Source organism: Bombyx mori, chromosome 4 (genome assembly GCF_030269925.1).
Source record: "Bombyx mori chromosome 4, ASM3026992v2".
Taxonomy (NCBI): Eukaryota; Metazoa; Arthropoda; class Insecta; order Lepidoptera; family Bombycidae; genus Bombyx; species Bombyx mori.
Genome location: NC_085110.1, coordinates 9043194 through 9058011, shown reverse-complemented (window position 1 = coordinate 9058011; position 14818 = coordinate 9043194). Strand labels below are relative to the sequence as shown.

Below are 14818 nucleotides of genomic sequence, written 5' to 3'. Positions count from 1 at the left end.
TGCGTTTGTGATAATGTTCGAGTATAAACTACCATGATCTTGAGTGTCTTCCAATTCACGTTCTAACCGTTCTTTGGTTTTTTTCATAAATTTCATATCCAAAACAGATTTTGGAAGTTGAGGTTTTTTCTTAACACCGGCCATTATGATGGTCTAGTACGCCAAGATCAGTAATGTAGTCCGTCAGTATACAGTTTATTTAAGAAGTCTTATATTTTATTAAAATAATTAAAAATATAAATGTTTTTTACTGCGACCATTAACCATTAGGTTTCATACTTCAATGACAAATGACAAATGTGACAATAACGCGTGTATAATCTATGAATAACGCCTCAAAATATGTGTATTATCTATGAAACGGTTCATGTGTCATTAAAATATTTAAGTTCGTACCTAAGTACAATACGACCGACGTAACTTGGCGAGTCTGAATATAGCCGCAGGTGAACTTTCGCGCATGTACACTCGTAAAAAAAAGTGTTATTAGCATTCATTTTTTTAAATCAAAATACGAATTAAAATTTCCATATACAGGGACCAAGTACAAATAAAATGAATATCAAAACACTATGAGAGAGAAAGCTATAAAAATAACGTAATAAATTAAAGAGAGATAATAAAAGAATAATAAATTAAGACAGAAAGCGGTAAAAATAACGTAATTAAATTAATTCGAAAGTAAGCCCGATCACTGCCTTCAGTTGCGATCCGCTGTACTGTGCGTTGCGATACACCAAATTGTTAGCAACTCTAAATAAAACTGTCAACATCTTTTACGCCTTCTTCTTTTTCTTTTTAAAAAAATTCAAAAATTATGTTTGTCGGCCGTCGATTTAAAACACTATTATGCTTTGGTGGCATCTTTGTTAACGAATAGTATACATGCCAAGGGACACTTAATACTAAAACAAATTTAAACACAAACAATCTTAAAACTAAACAAAAAACTGAGCACTACACAAAAACAGTATAATAATAACAAATCAATGAAAACTTTTGTAGCCGCCCGTACTCAAGACAGAGATAGCGACACGAACACGACACTAATGCTAGCGTGTGAGTGAGACACATTACCGCATACCGAGAATTACCGAATTTATACGATGTCAAGAAAAGGGATGTCCAATATGCGTGTTTGAGGATATTGTTTAATCGATTTTTTTTCAAATTGATTAAAATTTATATAAAAATATATATTTATATTCCATTTTATAGGAGGTTTAAAATATTCACAAACAGTCCCTATTGTACTAGTTGTTGATAAATAACTGATATTCAACTAAATTATGTCTTTCAACCAAGAAAATAAAGTGTTATTAGTTTTTTTTTTATTAAAGATGAAGTCTCGTTTACTAACGACAACATTCAATATGTTTGTAAATCTATTTCATTCAGTATCTCATATAAACAAAAATCAATAAATTCCAAACCGATAAAAATCGATTGCGATATTTGATTGAATAAAGGGACGATTGTGTTTACATAGAGTCAATCCCTAGCCTAGACCTCTGTTGGAAGGTCGTGATGCTGTCCACGTATAATTGTCTATGATGCACTATATTTGAATTTGTAATATGTTCTTTTTACTTTTGATGTGCGGTGTCATTCTGAATTATATTTTCTCATATACAACACAATGTTTTCAAGTATTTAATTTACGTTTTAATTGCTATGGCCGCTAGTCCACCCTATCAGTGGTAGCAGAGCGTGGTTGCGATAAATATCTAGTGGCAAATGGAAGAAGCATATTAAAATTTAAAATAGTAAGTAAATGAGAAAATAAAAAAATTTAAAATGAGCTCGAGTATCAGAAACATAGAATCGCTGACAAAATCAAACTATGATACCTGGTGCTTACAAGCACAGGCGATTCTCGTAAGATACGATTTGTGGGAATACGCTAGTGGTGCAAAAGCGATAGCGGCAACTACGACTGCCGAAGAAAAGAGTGCGTTCCTAAAGGAAGACTTAAAGGCAAGGTCAGAGCTAATTTTACTTATATCTCCACCAGAACTGAAACAAGTTAAAGGGTGTAATACATCCAAGGAGGTATGGGACAAACTTAAGTCTATTCACCAAAGTTCAGGGCCGGCAAGAAAGGCTACGTTGTTAAAGCAGCTAGTATTAAAGAAAATGACTCCACAAGAAGATGTGAGAGACCATCTCAGTAATTTTATGGATGTAGTAGGTAAATTAGAAGACATGGATGTCAAAATTCATCCAGAGTTATTAAGTATAATGATGTTGTACAGTTTACCTACAAATTTCGATAGCTTCCGAACGGCAATTGAGTCGAGAGATGTTCTACCAAGTCCTGACAGTTTAAAAATAAAATTCGTAGAAGAATACGAAGCAAGAAGGCAAACCGAAGATAGTGAACCTCAGGCTTCAGAAGCTTTCTACACAAAGACGAAGAAAAAGGTACAATTTTGTAAGGATTGCAATAAGAAAGGGCATTCCACAGAAGCTTGTTGGTCAAAGAAGAAACCCAATAACCCCAATAAAACTAAAGGTCAAGAAAAGACATTTAACATCTGTTTAACAACAGGAACATCGAAATGTAAAGGCAATTTATGGTATCTTGACAGTGGCTGTACGTCACATATGACGGGTGATAAAAGTATACTTCATAATTTAATCCCCGCGACTGACACTCTAAAGCTAGCTTCAGATAAACATACGACCAAAGTTAAAGGGAAAGGAAAAGCCGAACTTTATACAAAGGATCGACGCTATAAAATTAGTCTTTCTGACACATTATATGTACCTGATTTATCGAATAATCTAATTTCTGCAAGCAAAATTACGGATCATGGCTATAAGGTTCTATTTGAAAAAGAACAAGCCAGTGTCATAAAAGGCGGAAAAACTGTATTAAAAGCTAACAGAAGAAATGGATTATACTATCTTGAATTTGATAAACCGGAAGAGACAGCAAACTTCGCACCTAGTGATGAAAGCGAAATTATGAAATGGCACAAGAAATTAGGTCACATCAATGAAAGAGACCTAAAAGAAATGATTAAAAATAAAATGATGCGAGGACTCGACTTTAAAGAAAAAACTTTGGGTACCTGTGAGACTTGTATCAAAGGAAAATTTTCCACTCTACCATTCCAAAGCCATGGACAAATAATCTCTACCGAAGTGCTCCAGATAATTCACAGTGACGTGTGTGGCCCATTTGAGAACGAATCAATGGCCGGATCAAAGTATTTCGTAACATTTATTGACGATTATACAAGATACTGCTGTGTATATTTCTTAAAAGAAAAGAGCGAAGTAATCGATAAATTCAAGGAATATAAAAACTTTGTTGAACTGTTTCATAAGAAGAAAATTCAAAATCTACAAACTGATAATGGAGGCGAATACAGGTCTAAAGCGTTTGATAAATTCCTCAAAGATAACGGTATAAGCCGAAGACTATCTGCACCTTATACCCCCCAGCAAAACGGCATGAGTGAAAGAAAAAATCGGTCGCTGATGGATAAAGCTAGATGTCTGATGATAGATGCCAATATTCCTGCAAAACTTTGGGCAGAAGCAGTAAACACTGCAAACTATTTAATAAATAGAAGCCCAGCAAGAGCTCTCAAAGGCAATTCCCCATATGAGAAATGGGTACAACGAACACCCTCAGGAAATCACCTACACGTATTCGGAAATAGAGCGTTTGTGATGAACAAAAACCGAAGAGGAAAATTCACAGCCAAATCGACAGAAGGAGTATTCTTGGGATATGCGGAATATACAAAAGGTTTTAGAATATATATACCCGAAAGGAATGATGTTGTTATCAGCAGAGATGTAAAAGTAGTCGAAAAGATGCATTATAGCGGTACTCCTGCTGAGAAACGCGAAGGTCTTACTCCAGAACCTGAAACAGAACAAATTGAAATTCCAGAAAAAAGAAACAACATTAATGAGAACTTACCTTTTCAGGAACCTAACCCCCTTTATTCTAGCTCTAGTCAAGATCATGTTGATGAACCATCTCCCTCAAGTGGAAGACCACAAAGGGACGTGAGACCACCAGCATGGACCAAAGATTATGAGTTAAGTCGCTGCGTGACCATGTTTACGTCAGAAAATAATGACGACTATGACTGCTCTTTACTAACATACAAAGAAGCTGTGACTGGCACCGACAGACGAAATTGGGAGAAGGCGATACAATCTGAAATGGAATCATTACAGAAAAATAACACCTGGGTATTAGTAGACAAGTCAGAAGCCAAAGGACAAAAATACTGTCGAACAAATGGGTATTTCGGATTAAAGATGACGGTACGTACAAGGCTAGATTAGTCGTACGTGGATGCGAGCAGAAAGGAAACCTGGATTTCGAAGACATTTATAGCCCAGTAGTAAGTCAATCTGCATTAAAAACTTTATTAGCAATTGCCGCATCTAAATCTTACTACTTCATGACATTTGACATCAAGACAGCTTTCTTATACGGAGAGTTATCAGATGAAGTTTATATGAAATTGCCTGTTGGCTATGAGACTAACTGCAATACTACTGAAGTAGTTTGCCGATTAAAAAAATCTTTGTACGGATTAAAACAAGCTCCATTTACATGGAACAAAACTTTTACCCAAGCGATGTTTGATTTGGGATTCAAGACAATCAAAACAGATCGATGCGTTTTCATAAACGAAGATAAGTCAATAATAATCGGACTATTCGTTGATGATGGACTTGTCCTAGGAAAAGATAAGAAAAAGATCGAAGCTATTTTGAAGAAACTTGAAACCAAATTTCAAATGAAAAAGAATGAAAATCCAAGTACTTATCTGGGTATGGAAATAAAAAACTCAAAAGAAGGAATAATTCTTACTCAGAGATCCTACATAAATGACGTACTGGAAAAATACAACATGAAAAATGCCAAACCTTGTGACACGCCCGCAAGTAGCGATTCAAAGTCGATACAGGAAACTGCCCAGGAGAAGGAATATCCCTATAGGGAAGCAGTGGGAAGTTTATTGTACCTGTCTACCAGAACCAGACCAGATATCGCACAAGCGGTCAATGTAGTTAGCAGGAAGGTCGAAAACCCCACTAGAGAAGACGTTACAAAAGTGAAGAAAATATTCAAATATTTAGTGGGAACCAAACATAAAGGCATTTTATTCAAACGAAACAAACCGATAGAGAGCATCGATGCTTACAGCGACTCGGATTATGCTGGAGACCCATTGACGAGAAGAAGCACTTCTGGTTCCGTGCTAATGATAGCCGATGGACCAATATCATGGGCATCCAAGAGGCAGCCTATAGTAGCGCTATCGTCGACTGAAGCCGAGTACATAGCCGCAGCCGACTGTTGCAAAGAGGCATTGTATCTCAAATCTCTATTACAGGAAATAACCGGTTTGGACATAAAAATAAATCTACATGTTGATAACCAAAGTTCGATTCAACTTGTGAAGTCTGGATCCTTCAACAAAAGGTCGAAGCACATAGACGTGCGGTACCATTTTATACATGAACACTTCGTGCATGGATTAATAAATATTAGCTACTGTCCCACAGAAATTCAGTTAGCTGACGTAATGACAAAACCATTGTCAAAAGTAAAATTTGAAAGACACTGTGCAAGATTAATGCATGTATAGAAACGTGTCTCGGCAACATGAGTGAACATCAGGAGAAGGTGTTGGAAGGTCGTGATGCTGTCCACGTATAATTGTCTATGATGCACTATATTTGAATTTGTAATATGTTCTTTTTACTTTTGATGTGCGGTGTCATTCTGAATTATATTTTCTCATATACAACACAATGTTTTCAAGTATTTAATTTACGTTTTAATTAATTGCTATGGCCGCTAGTCCACCCTATCAACCTCCACCCCGCGCACGTTGCTCATACCACCATTTGGTTCCTAAAAACGTTTGTGCGCAGCCTTCTGCGCGAAGTTCGGACTCGCCAAGTTACGTCGGTCGTATTGTACATCTGTGCATTTTATTGAGTTGTAATCATGTCGTAATAAAGGACTTTTTGGCAGGAACACGAGGAGTGGAGTTGTGTGATTTGTTTTATTTTGTCTATTTAGTGTTTCTTCAAGTTTAAATATGTAATTACGGTGGTTTATTAACTGTTTAATATTTGTAATTAATTTAAAAAAAACTAACACATAGATAGATTTTAAGTTATGTAAATTTACCAGAAATAAAAAGGGTTTATTATTATTATTATTTGTGAAAGAGCACAAACTTGGGAAAATGAACAAAGCTGCTGGACGTAGCTTCTCGGGATCTTCCAAAAAGTTAACTGAGATTCTTCAGTAAATAACCACCATTTTACTAAGATTATATTTCATCATCATCTCATCTCATTTCATTTAATTTCTTCTCATCCCACTATTTCACTCCATATTATAATTTTTCATAAAAATAAGAATATATATAAATTAAAATAAGACATGACCTAAAGGTCTTAGTTACCAAGTCATAAAATCCCATAAAACAATGTTGTCATTCGATCAGGTACGGGAAACTAAGTCCATTCAGCCAAAGATTTTGTACGAAAAATCGATTTCATACCTGTTGTATCAAAAGTGAAAGAAAATTAAATGAAACAAGACGAGACAAAAGCACACCGATTAGATGTCGGATGAGATGAAATGCAGTAAGTTTACGGTAAAATAGAATTTACTGAGAGATCAACGGAGGTGTTGGAAAAAAATCAGAAGTTACGATCAGTAATTAGTTTATGTAATTTTAGAAATTAGATTTTATAGAGAACGACCTTTTATCTTAGCATAACTTTTCAGTTCCGTAAACTTTTGTAGAAAGCTATCGTAACTTGCAATATTCAAATTATTTTTATTTTATTAATTAAAACTTAGGGCCTTCGTAGCAAAAAACGTCAAATTTAAATCGATTCATTAAAACGGCTAGGTACCAGTATTGTATTTATACTCAATTATATTTTTTTATATTTTCTCTTTAGTGTACTTTCTTCTTGTCTTGCGGTGCCCCTTGCTTTGCCATTGTCCGCAGATGGCCAACCTCTTTCCATCAGGTGTACTGCATGCTGGACTGCTTTTTGAGGTAGTAAAAAAGAAGAGTATATCAACCAAAACGCAAATCATGGATTAACAACCAACCCAATAGCAATTTCAGAACATTTTCGTTCACAGGTAAACGATAAGACATAGCACACTTAATATTTGAAAAGAAAAGAAGAAAGGAATAGAAAGCTTTGCCTTTATTGAGTTTGTGACGTATTAAGTGAAAGGGTTTTCACACAAATTACTCACACAATACATCTAATGTTGCTGTTTTATTGAAAAGTAAAGAATAGAATCTCAGTGGCCTAGTTAGATCGGTTCATTCGTTCTTCTGTTTTCAGTATGCCATTTGCCTTCTTGACATGCCACTGTTACCAGGACGAATTAATAAAAAATAATTATTTTAAAAATATGTGTATTCTAATTCTATCCTTACATTCCTTACTTATAATATTCTAATCGTGAAAGGGTTTTAATTCTTTGTAAATCGTTTACGTCGCAACGAGGAATGGATTGAGATGATTAAAGTAATAGTTATAAGCTAGGAGACTGGCGCTACCTAACTGTTAAAAAACCATTTCATTTTTACAGGAAACCACATTGACCAAATGGGCGGGACGTAGCCGCGACCAACAGCTGATTTTAAAGTTTTGTTTAGCCTTTTGACTGCTAAACTTCTTGGTCAAAAATCGATTCTATGATGAATCGATTTCTGATTGTCATACTTTGTGAAACGTTTAGGTTATTACCTACCCACCCATGGTTTTTTTTTTCAAATATAGTCATTGCAACATCTTTAGCAAATGATGCACGATTTTTTTAACAATTAATCATAAGTTTATATATTATATAACATAGACCTATAGTAATATGATATTGTACATGCATCCATAGTTTAAACACTATAGAATTTGTACTTTGTACCAACCTACCAACCATATTTGCGTCGTAATTTTATACTGTTCAAGAAAGTGCCTATCTTAATATCACTTAATTATGTGCTTATTATCGTGGTTTAAAGTTTAAGTAGTTAGTAAAGTAAGTCAAAGTTATTGTTTGTAAAAATATTTAAAAACAATTTTATTTAGGGGTCGTTTAAGTTCAACAATGATGCAACGTAATATGATAAAGATTGCTAAAATCACAGACATAATACCACAGATTTGTTCGCAAAAGAAAAGCCTTCACTATGTTCAGGGTCAGGAACCTGAACCGAAAATCAGAGAATACTTTTATTATATTGATCATCAAGGCATGGTAGGTGTGGAGTTTAATTTTATGTGTATTAAATTGAAAATAAAAGTGTTATTGCAGTTCTTTTTCTTTTCAGCTATTTTTAGATGACGCTAGGATAAAAAATTTTACTTCATGTTTCAAAGAAAAGAAATTCCTAGAATTCTTTTTTAAACGGATCAGACTAAATAAAACTGGCAAATATGAAGCAGAATTTCCTTTTGTGTCTCATTGTGGAAGAGAGCGTAATTATATCAGATGTGATGATTTACCAATAGTGTTTACACATATATTTCATGAAGACAATGTAGATTTTCTTAGTTATGGATATGCCGGTGACCTATTACGAACAGTGTTTATCCCTGATAAAGTTTATATGCTGCCATTAACTGGCAGAGTGTACCATGTAGCTGAAGAAAAATTTGGAGGTGTGGGATTGATTAAATCTAAGCTAGCTATAGAATTAAGTAAGTATTTTGAATTTCACAATGGAGACACGAGACCACCCACTCATCTGACGTGGCACAATAAAAAATATGAATTAGATTTGAATTGGTTTGATGAAAATGTTAAAAGATTTAATTTAAAAATAAACAGTGTTGGAAACTAAGTTTTTATTTGTTTTTGATTTATGTATTGTTTGTTAAACTAAACATTCTAGATAACAATCTTAAATAAAGTATCAAGTGTATCACTTACTCACTTATTGTAAATAATTGTTACCATAATATATTTATTACAATGTTTAAAGGGTTTTTAGAGGTTGTTAAGCCAAAAACCCACTTGGGAGTTTAGTAATGATGGGGGCTTATAGATGGCATAGACTTACCACAAGGCGATATATTTACACACAGTCTTTTTGAAATCTCATTTCTTATACACATTTGTCCCATATCTTCGAACTACTTAGATAGTTCTTATTCACTTCTTTATTCAATTTTTCTTGTTTGTCAATATCACAGGGGTAATGGCTATTTTTAATAGTACTAGATAAAACAGTAAAGGCTATGACATTGTTTCTTCTTTTGAAAATGGTTGGTAGCATCCTTGTTGAACCCATGACATCCCTTGAGTGGCTCCTTCAGTTGGTTTAAAAGCTGTAAGCATTATGTCCTTTGCTTTTTCATGTATATCAGGATCATAAGGTTTAAAAGTTATATAATGTTTGTCTTCTGTAGGTGGATCATCATATATGTGATCTATGCTAGTAACAACGCATTCTCTAACTTTTTGCATAAAGAATTTTCGATTTGTTTTGTACCTGTAATCCCATAATTTAAGTTTAAGACATGTAGTTTAGTTTAACATAATTGACATGAATTGCATAAACAAATATTTACTCACATACATGCTGCTTCAGTATTGGCAGGTACCTTGATGCTTAAATTATCAAATATTATATGTAAATATTTGAGTATTTGCCAGACATGGTCACGCTTTTTGTCCCACATTGGAAACACTTCTCTCAGACTTAAAAGGCCAGTGCTTGCGTCAATAGCAGGATGATATAAGTTTGACACAAAAGTCAAAACCTAATGAAAAATAAGTAACCATAATCAAAATTAGGACTCATAGGGGCTACACATTTATTATTTACATATTCTAGTTTTATTTCTGTTAGATAAATTTATAATAATATTTGAATAAATATTAGATTAAAACTACAAGACTATTTATATAAAAAATCAAATATATAAATATTCACTTTTGTTTTTTTATTTATTTGTTGTAATCATCACTTGATAAATGGTTGATAGTTAAATATTATTTAGTTTTTTTTACTGTATACTTTACAAATTATATCGAGATCAGCAAGGGACCTATGAAATGTTATATGATAAACTAAATTGCATTAAAATTTGAGACTTCTATAATTAGAGCCGGCTGTATTGTTTTTTTTTTTATTAAGGTATATTGGTAATATTCAACATGCGAGATATGGTCAAATCTAACAAATTTCAAAACCTTTCCCAGGGTACTCTTATTAAACGAAAGTTATTCATTTGGAAACTTACAGGTGTTTCATCGTCTGGAAATTTTTCAGGCAATGTAATTGTAAATCTAAATACACCTCCTTCGTAGAGACCAGATCGAACAAAAATCACGCCGTACCAAACTGAAACATTTTTGTTTGTAAAAAGAGAATTTATGCAACATGGTTAGCATTGACAAGCTTTTTCATTTACTTACGAAATGAACTCTCATAAGAAGGTATAACATAGATTCCACGTAAATTTTCTGTTTGCAACATACGGCTGTAACAATATATTTCGGGTAAATGTTTGTTTTTATTTTGTTTTTAGTACATACATTATGAAACTTCATTTTGACTTACTATTCTGTCATTATTGTATACTCTTGGTGAAGCATAGAATAAAGTTCTCGGGTTTCTTTATTACTAGCACTCTCTTCAGTCATTATTTGTGTTTAAAATTTCCTATGTTAATATCTAATAAACTATCAAAATTACGCCGTTCTTGGTGGGCGCAATATTATTATTATGAATAAAAAATTAGAGAACTATGTAAATTACTCCTATTTGGCGCATGTTATATTTTTTTAAAGTGATTTTATGACCTGGTAACTAAGACCCTTAAGTCAAGTCTTGTTTTAATTTTAATGAAGACGTTTTAATGTGAAAACTGATATTATTAAATAAAGTTGATTAATATGAAACATGGCATGAAATGAAATGAAATGGGATGAAATATTATCTCAGTAAATGGTGGTCATTTACTAAGATTTTTTCAGTGGACTTTTTGGAGGATCCCGAGAAGTTACGTCCAGCGGCTTTGTTTCATTTTCCCACATTTGTGCACTTTCACAGATATTAAACAGTTAATTAAAACCACCATTATTACACATTTAAACCCGAAGAAACACTAAATAGACAAAATAAAACAAATCACACAACTTTACTCCTCGCGTTCCCGCCAAAAAGTCCGCATGTTTAATTTTTTTTTTAAGAGATTTTATGACCTGGTAACTAAGACCTTTAAGTCATGTCTTATTTTACTTTATATTCTTAATTTTATGAAAAATGATAATATGGAGTGAAATGAAATGAAGATGATTAATTTGAAACATTAATCAACTGGGATGAAATTTGATGAAATGAGATGATATGGGATGAAATATAATCGCAGTAAAATGGTGGTCATTTACTGAGATTTTTTCAGTGGACTTCTTGGAGGAACCCGAGAAGTTACGTCCAGCAGCTTTGTTTCATTTTCCCACATTTGTGCACTTTCACAGATATTAAACAGTTAATAAACCACCGTTATTACACATTTAAACCTGAAGAAACACTAAATAGACAAAATAAAACAAATCACACAACTTCACTCCTCGCGTTCCCGCCAAAAAGTCGCATGTTTAATTTTTTTTTAAGAGATTTTATGACCTGGTAACTAAGACCTTTAAGTCATGTCTTATTTTAATTTATATTCTTAATTTTATGAAAAATGATAATATGGAGTGAAATGAAATGAAGATGATTGATTTGAAACATTAATCAACTGGGATGAAATTTAATGAGATGATATGGGATGATATATAATCGCAGTAAAATGGTGGTCATTTACTGAGATTTTTTCAGTGGACTTTTTGGAAGAACCCGAGAAGATACGTCCAGCAGCTTTGTTTCATTTTCCCACATTTGTGCACTTTCACAGATATTAAACAGTTAATAAACCACCATTATTACACATTTAAACCCGAAGAAACACTAAATAGACAAAATAAAACAAATCACACAACTGCACTCCTCGCGTTCCCGCCAAAAAGTCTCGCATGTTTAATATTTTAAAGGTGTCACAGATACCATGACATGGGGTAAATTGGGATCCTGGGGTAAATTGGGACAAACCTGCGGAAGATTCTCAAAGTACTTGTAGCACGGAATCTACCTAATTTTGTTTATGTTAATATTTATCAATGTATAGAAGAAAAACCAAGTTAACTATGGAAGTACTAAATATGAGTTAAGTTGGTCCCAAAAATTCGTCAAATTAAATTGAAAATAGTGGTTGAAAAGTGCGTTTTAAAACAGCTTAAAGAACTTTTAAAAAAAGTAATATTATCGTTGTTTTTTCAATAAGATCACAGTTTATATAAGTTTTTAATACACCTGGAAATACCACAACAAACGGTAAGTTGCAATATTCTTATTTTAAATACAATATTTCGACAAAATAAAAAATATATATTTTTTCCTTTCTTTTTGGGGAAAATTGGGACGTATGTAGGGTAATTGGGAACGAGACTGGAAAAATTAGGGACGAGAAAACACAAAATTGGAACGCCAAAAGACAAAATAGGGATGGCTTGTTAGGGTTGTCACTGATATCTTATAATAGATTTTTTAGCCTATACTATCACTTAATTGCGTGATGTAAAGAAGGTTAATGTGTTTATCAGTTAGTTTATGTAAGTATTATAGGTAAAAGAAAAGTATATATATAATTACTTTTTTTTCGCGACATTTACCTTGTAATATCTGCCCGGTCGTATGTTCTTTATAGCAATAAAAAAAATTAAAAGTTAAAAGAACTCAAACGAATCAAAACTTTTGTTATTTCAGGCGTCGAATCATGATTTTGTTAACATTCAAAACGCACACACAAATAAAAACAGGCCTCAGATTTTAAATGTAACATTAATTAAAAATCCGAGATATCCAATTATGAGTGAGTGAATTAATTGAGTTTAGTTATTTAGCTTAGAAAGAATTTCTTTTATTTTTGTTATTATTGGCAGTAATCAGATAAAGCTGTTTTTTTATCTTATTCACCTGATATCTTACTCTTGCTCAAAGATTATTTTGAAAATGTTGATTAAATAAAATTGTATTATTGCATTTCCAGTCCTTTTGTTTTCTATTTTTTATTCTATTTTATCATTTTGTTTCAGAGTTGTGATTTTTAAGGAAATTAAATAATAATTTTCTAAAATATAACATGCACATACTTTTTTTGATCAATTTATTATTGATTATCATTCACGTCACATCGCTTCGGAATAGAAACCAGCTTAATTTACACTATGTTGTGTATTGTGCTTAAATTATGGATTGTATTCATCATTTCGGTCCATATAAATAATTATATGGCACCTACCTATATATCGCAGTACTGCGAGTTGACAACCCTTACAAATATCCCAATTTAACCCTTAACCGTGTCAATTTACCCCGGACGCTGGGTAAATTGGGACGGCCATTATTTTACCGATTATTTCTTTAAAATGAATAATTAAAATAATGTAACGGTTTTTATCACCTAGGTACGTTCAAGACTCAACTTATTTCTTTGGTTGAGCAGTGACTATTTAATTGGAACTATTTTAAAATTCAATCTGAAGGTCGATTTTGTCCCTATTTACCCCATTGTACGGTAACACACTTTCTTTAGGTGTTGTTATAACTGCACGCTAGTGATGCACCAGTTTTAGAAAGAAAAAAATACGGTTTTTTTGAGAAGCGTCCGCTAGGTCTTTTTAAAAAAAAAAACAGTGTCAAACGTTTAGTCAAGAGTTTTACGTATAATATATACTTACGTATAATATCGTCTTATAAGTTCGTCGTTGAAATTTAAAGTCTAAAATTCCCTTTTTTTAATTACGTGCTATTTCAGGCATTTCATTGAATTTCGATGAACTTGAACGCTTTATAATTATTTATGGACACTAATCTATAAAATAATAGCGTTTAATATTTGTTCCCCACAGAGCTGCCCATGAGAGATACCCATTTAAGTTATCATTTTTTATAAAGTTACTTGTGGGTACCATCAAATAAAGTTAGACGTGGAATCAAAATATTATTAATACATAAGACCTATAAACATACAGCTAATACGGCTCGTATAGGTAGTTCCACCGTCCTTGTTAGAGCTGAGCATGAGACGACGAACTCGAAAAAATGTAGAATTTTCATTCTCATCTCTGCCTCGTCTCGATAAAAAGAAGACTCGTCTCGGTCTAGTCTCGAAATTTAAATTAAAAATAAGGAAAAAAAAAGATTTTTTTTTAATAGGCTTTTTATATTTTTATTCAGAATGGTAACAAAATTCCTAACGAATCCCTCAAACGGGTAACAAATAATGCTGCTAGTGATTGCAGTGCAGCCTTTGCATCAGTACAGTTATGGCAGGAATTGAAAATAAACTTTTTATTATTATTTTTTATTGCTTAGATGAGTAGACGAGCACACAGCCCACCTGGTGTTAAGAGGTTACTGGAGCCCATAGACATCTACAACGTAAATGCACCTTGTGATATAAGTTCTAAGGTCTTAGTATAGTTACAACAGCTGCCCCACCCTTCAAACCGAAACGCATTACTGCTTCACGGCAGAAATAGGCAGGGTGGTGGTACCTACCAGCGCGGATTCACGAGAAGTCCTACCACCAGTAATTACGCCAATTATAATTTTGCGGGTTTGATTTTTATTACACAATGTTATTCCTTCACCATGAAACTCAATCGTGAACATTTGTTAAGCACCCTATTTCATTATAAAAATTGGTACCCGCCTGCGGGATTCGAACACCATTG

The 14818-nt window shown here is 33.1% G+C and overlaps 2 protein-coding genes across 3 annotated transcripts; one reads left to right on the top strand and one right to left on the bottom strand.

Annotated features, from left to right (window-relative positions):
- The first annotated feature begins 6718 nt into the window (after positions 1-6718).
- LOC101740986 (UPF0598 protein CG30010) lies at positions 6719-8876 on the top strand. Its single transcript, XM_062668221.1, has 3 exons — positions 6719-7159; positions 7622-8287; positions 8361-8876. The coding sequence occupies exons 2-3, from the start codon at positions 8138-8140 to the stop codon at positions 8871-8873; spliced, it is 663 nt and encodes a 220-aa protein (XP_062524205.1). The 5' UTR covers positions 6719-7159; positions 7622-8137; the 3' UTR covers positions 8874-8876.
- Positions 8863-11178, bottom strand: LOC101740615 (protein crossbronx homolog). Of its 2 annotated transcripts, none has more exons than XM_021352963.3 (5): positions 10599-11178; positions 10454-10518; positions 10279-10379; positions 9608-9795; positions 8863-9360 (listed from the first exon to the last, which is right to left on the bottom strand). In XM_021352963.3, the coding sequence occupies exons 1-5, from the start codon at positions 10679-10681 to the stop codon at positions 9354-9356; spliced, it is 444 nt and encodes a 147-aa protein (XP_021208638.1). In that variant the 5' UTR covers positions 10682-11178; the 3' UTR covers positions 8863-9353. The 2 variants fall into 2 exon arrangements, with proteins under 2 accessions (XP_021208638.1, XP_004933709.1); XM_004933652.4 differs by having other exon boundaries at positions 8863-9524; positions 10599-11172.
- Positions 11179-14818: the final 3640 nt, after the last annotated feature.

Bases quoted from the DNA above. Each gene is read 5' to 3' on its own strand.
- LOC101740986 (XM_062668221.1), top strand. From the start codon at position 8,138: ATGATGCAACGTAATATGATAAAGATTGCTAAAATCACAGACATAATA. The intron at 8,288-8,360 runs GTAGGTGTGGAG...TTTTCTTTTCAG, and splicing joins ATATTGATCATCAAGGCATG to CTATTTTTAGATGACGCTAG.
- LOC101740615 (XM_004933652.4), bottom strand. From the start codon at position 10,681: ATGACTGAAGAGAGTGCTAGTAATAAAGAAACCCGAGAACTTTATTCT. The intron at 10,519-10,598 runs GTAAGTCAAAAT...ATATTGTTACAG, and splicing joins TATACAATAATGACAGAATA to CCGTATGTTGCAAACAGAAA. The intron at 9,796-10,278 runs GTAAGTTTCCAA...ATTTTTCATTAG, and splicing joins TTCCAGACGATGAAACACCT to GTTTTGACTTTTGTGTCAAA.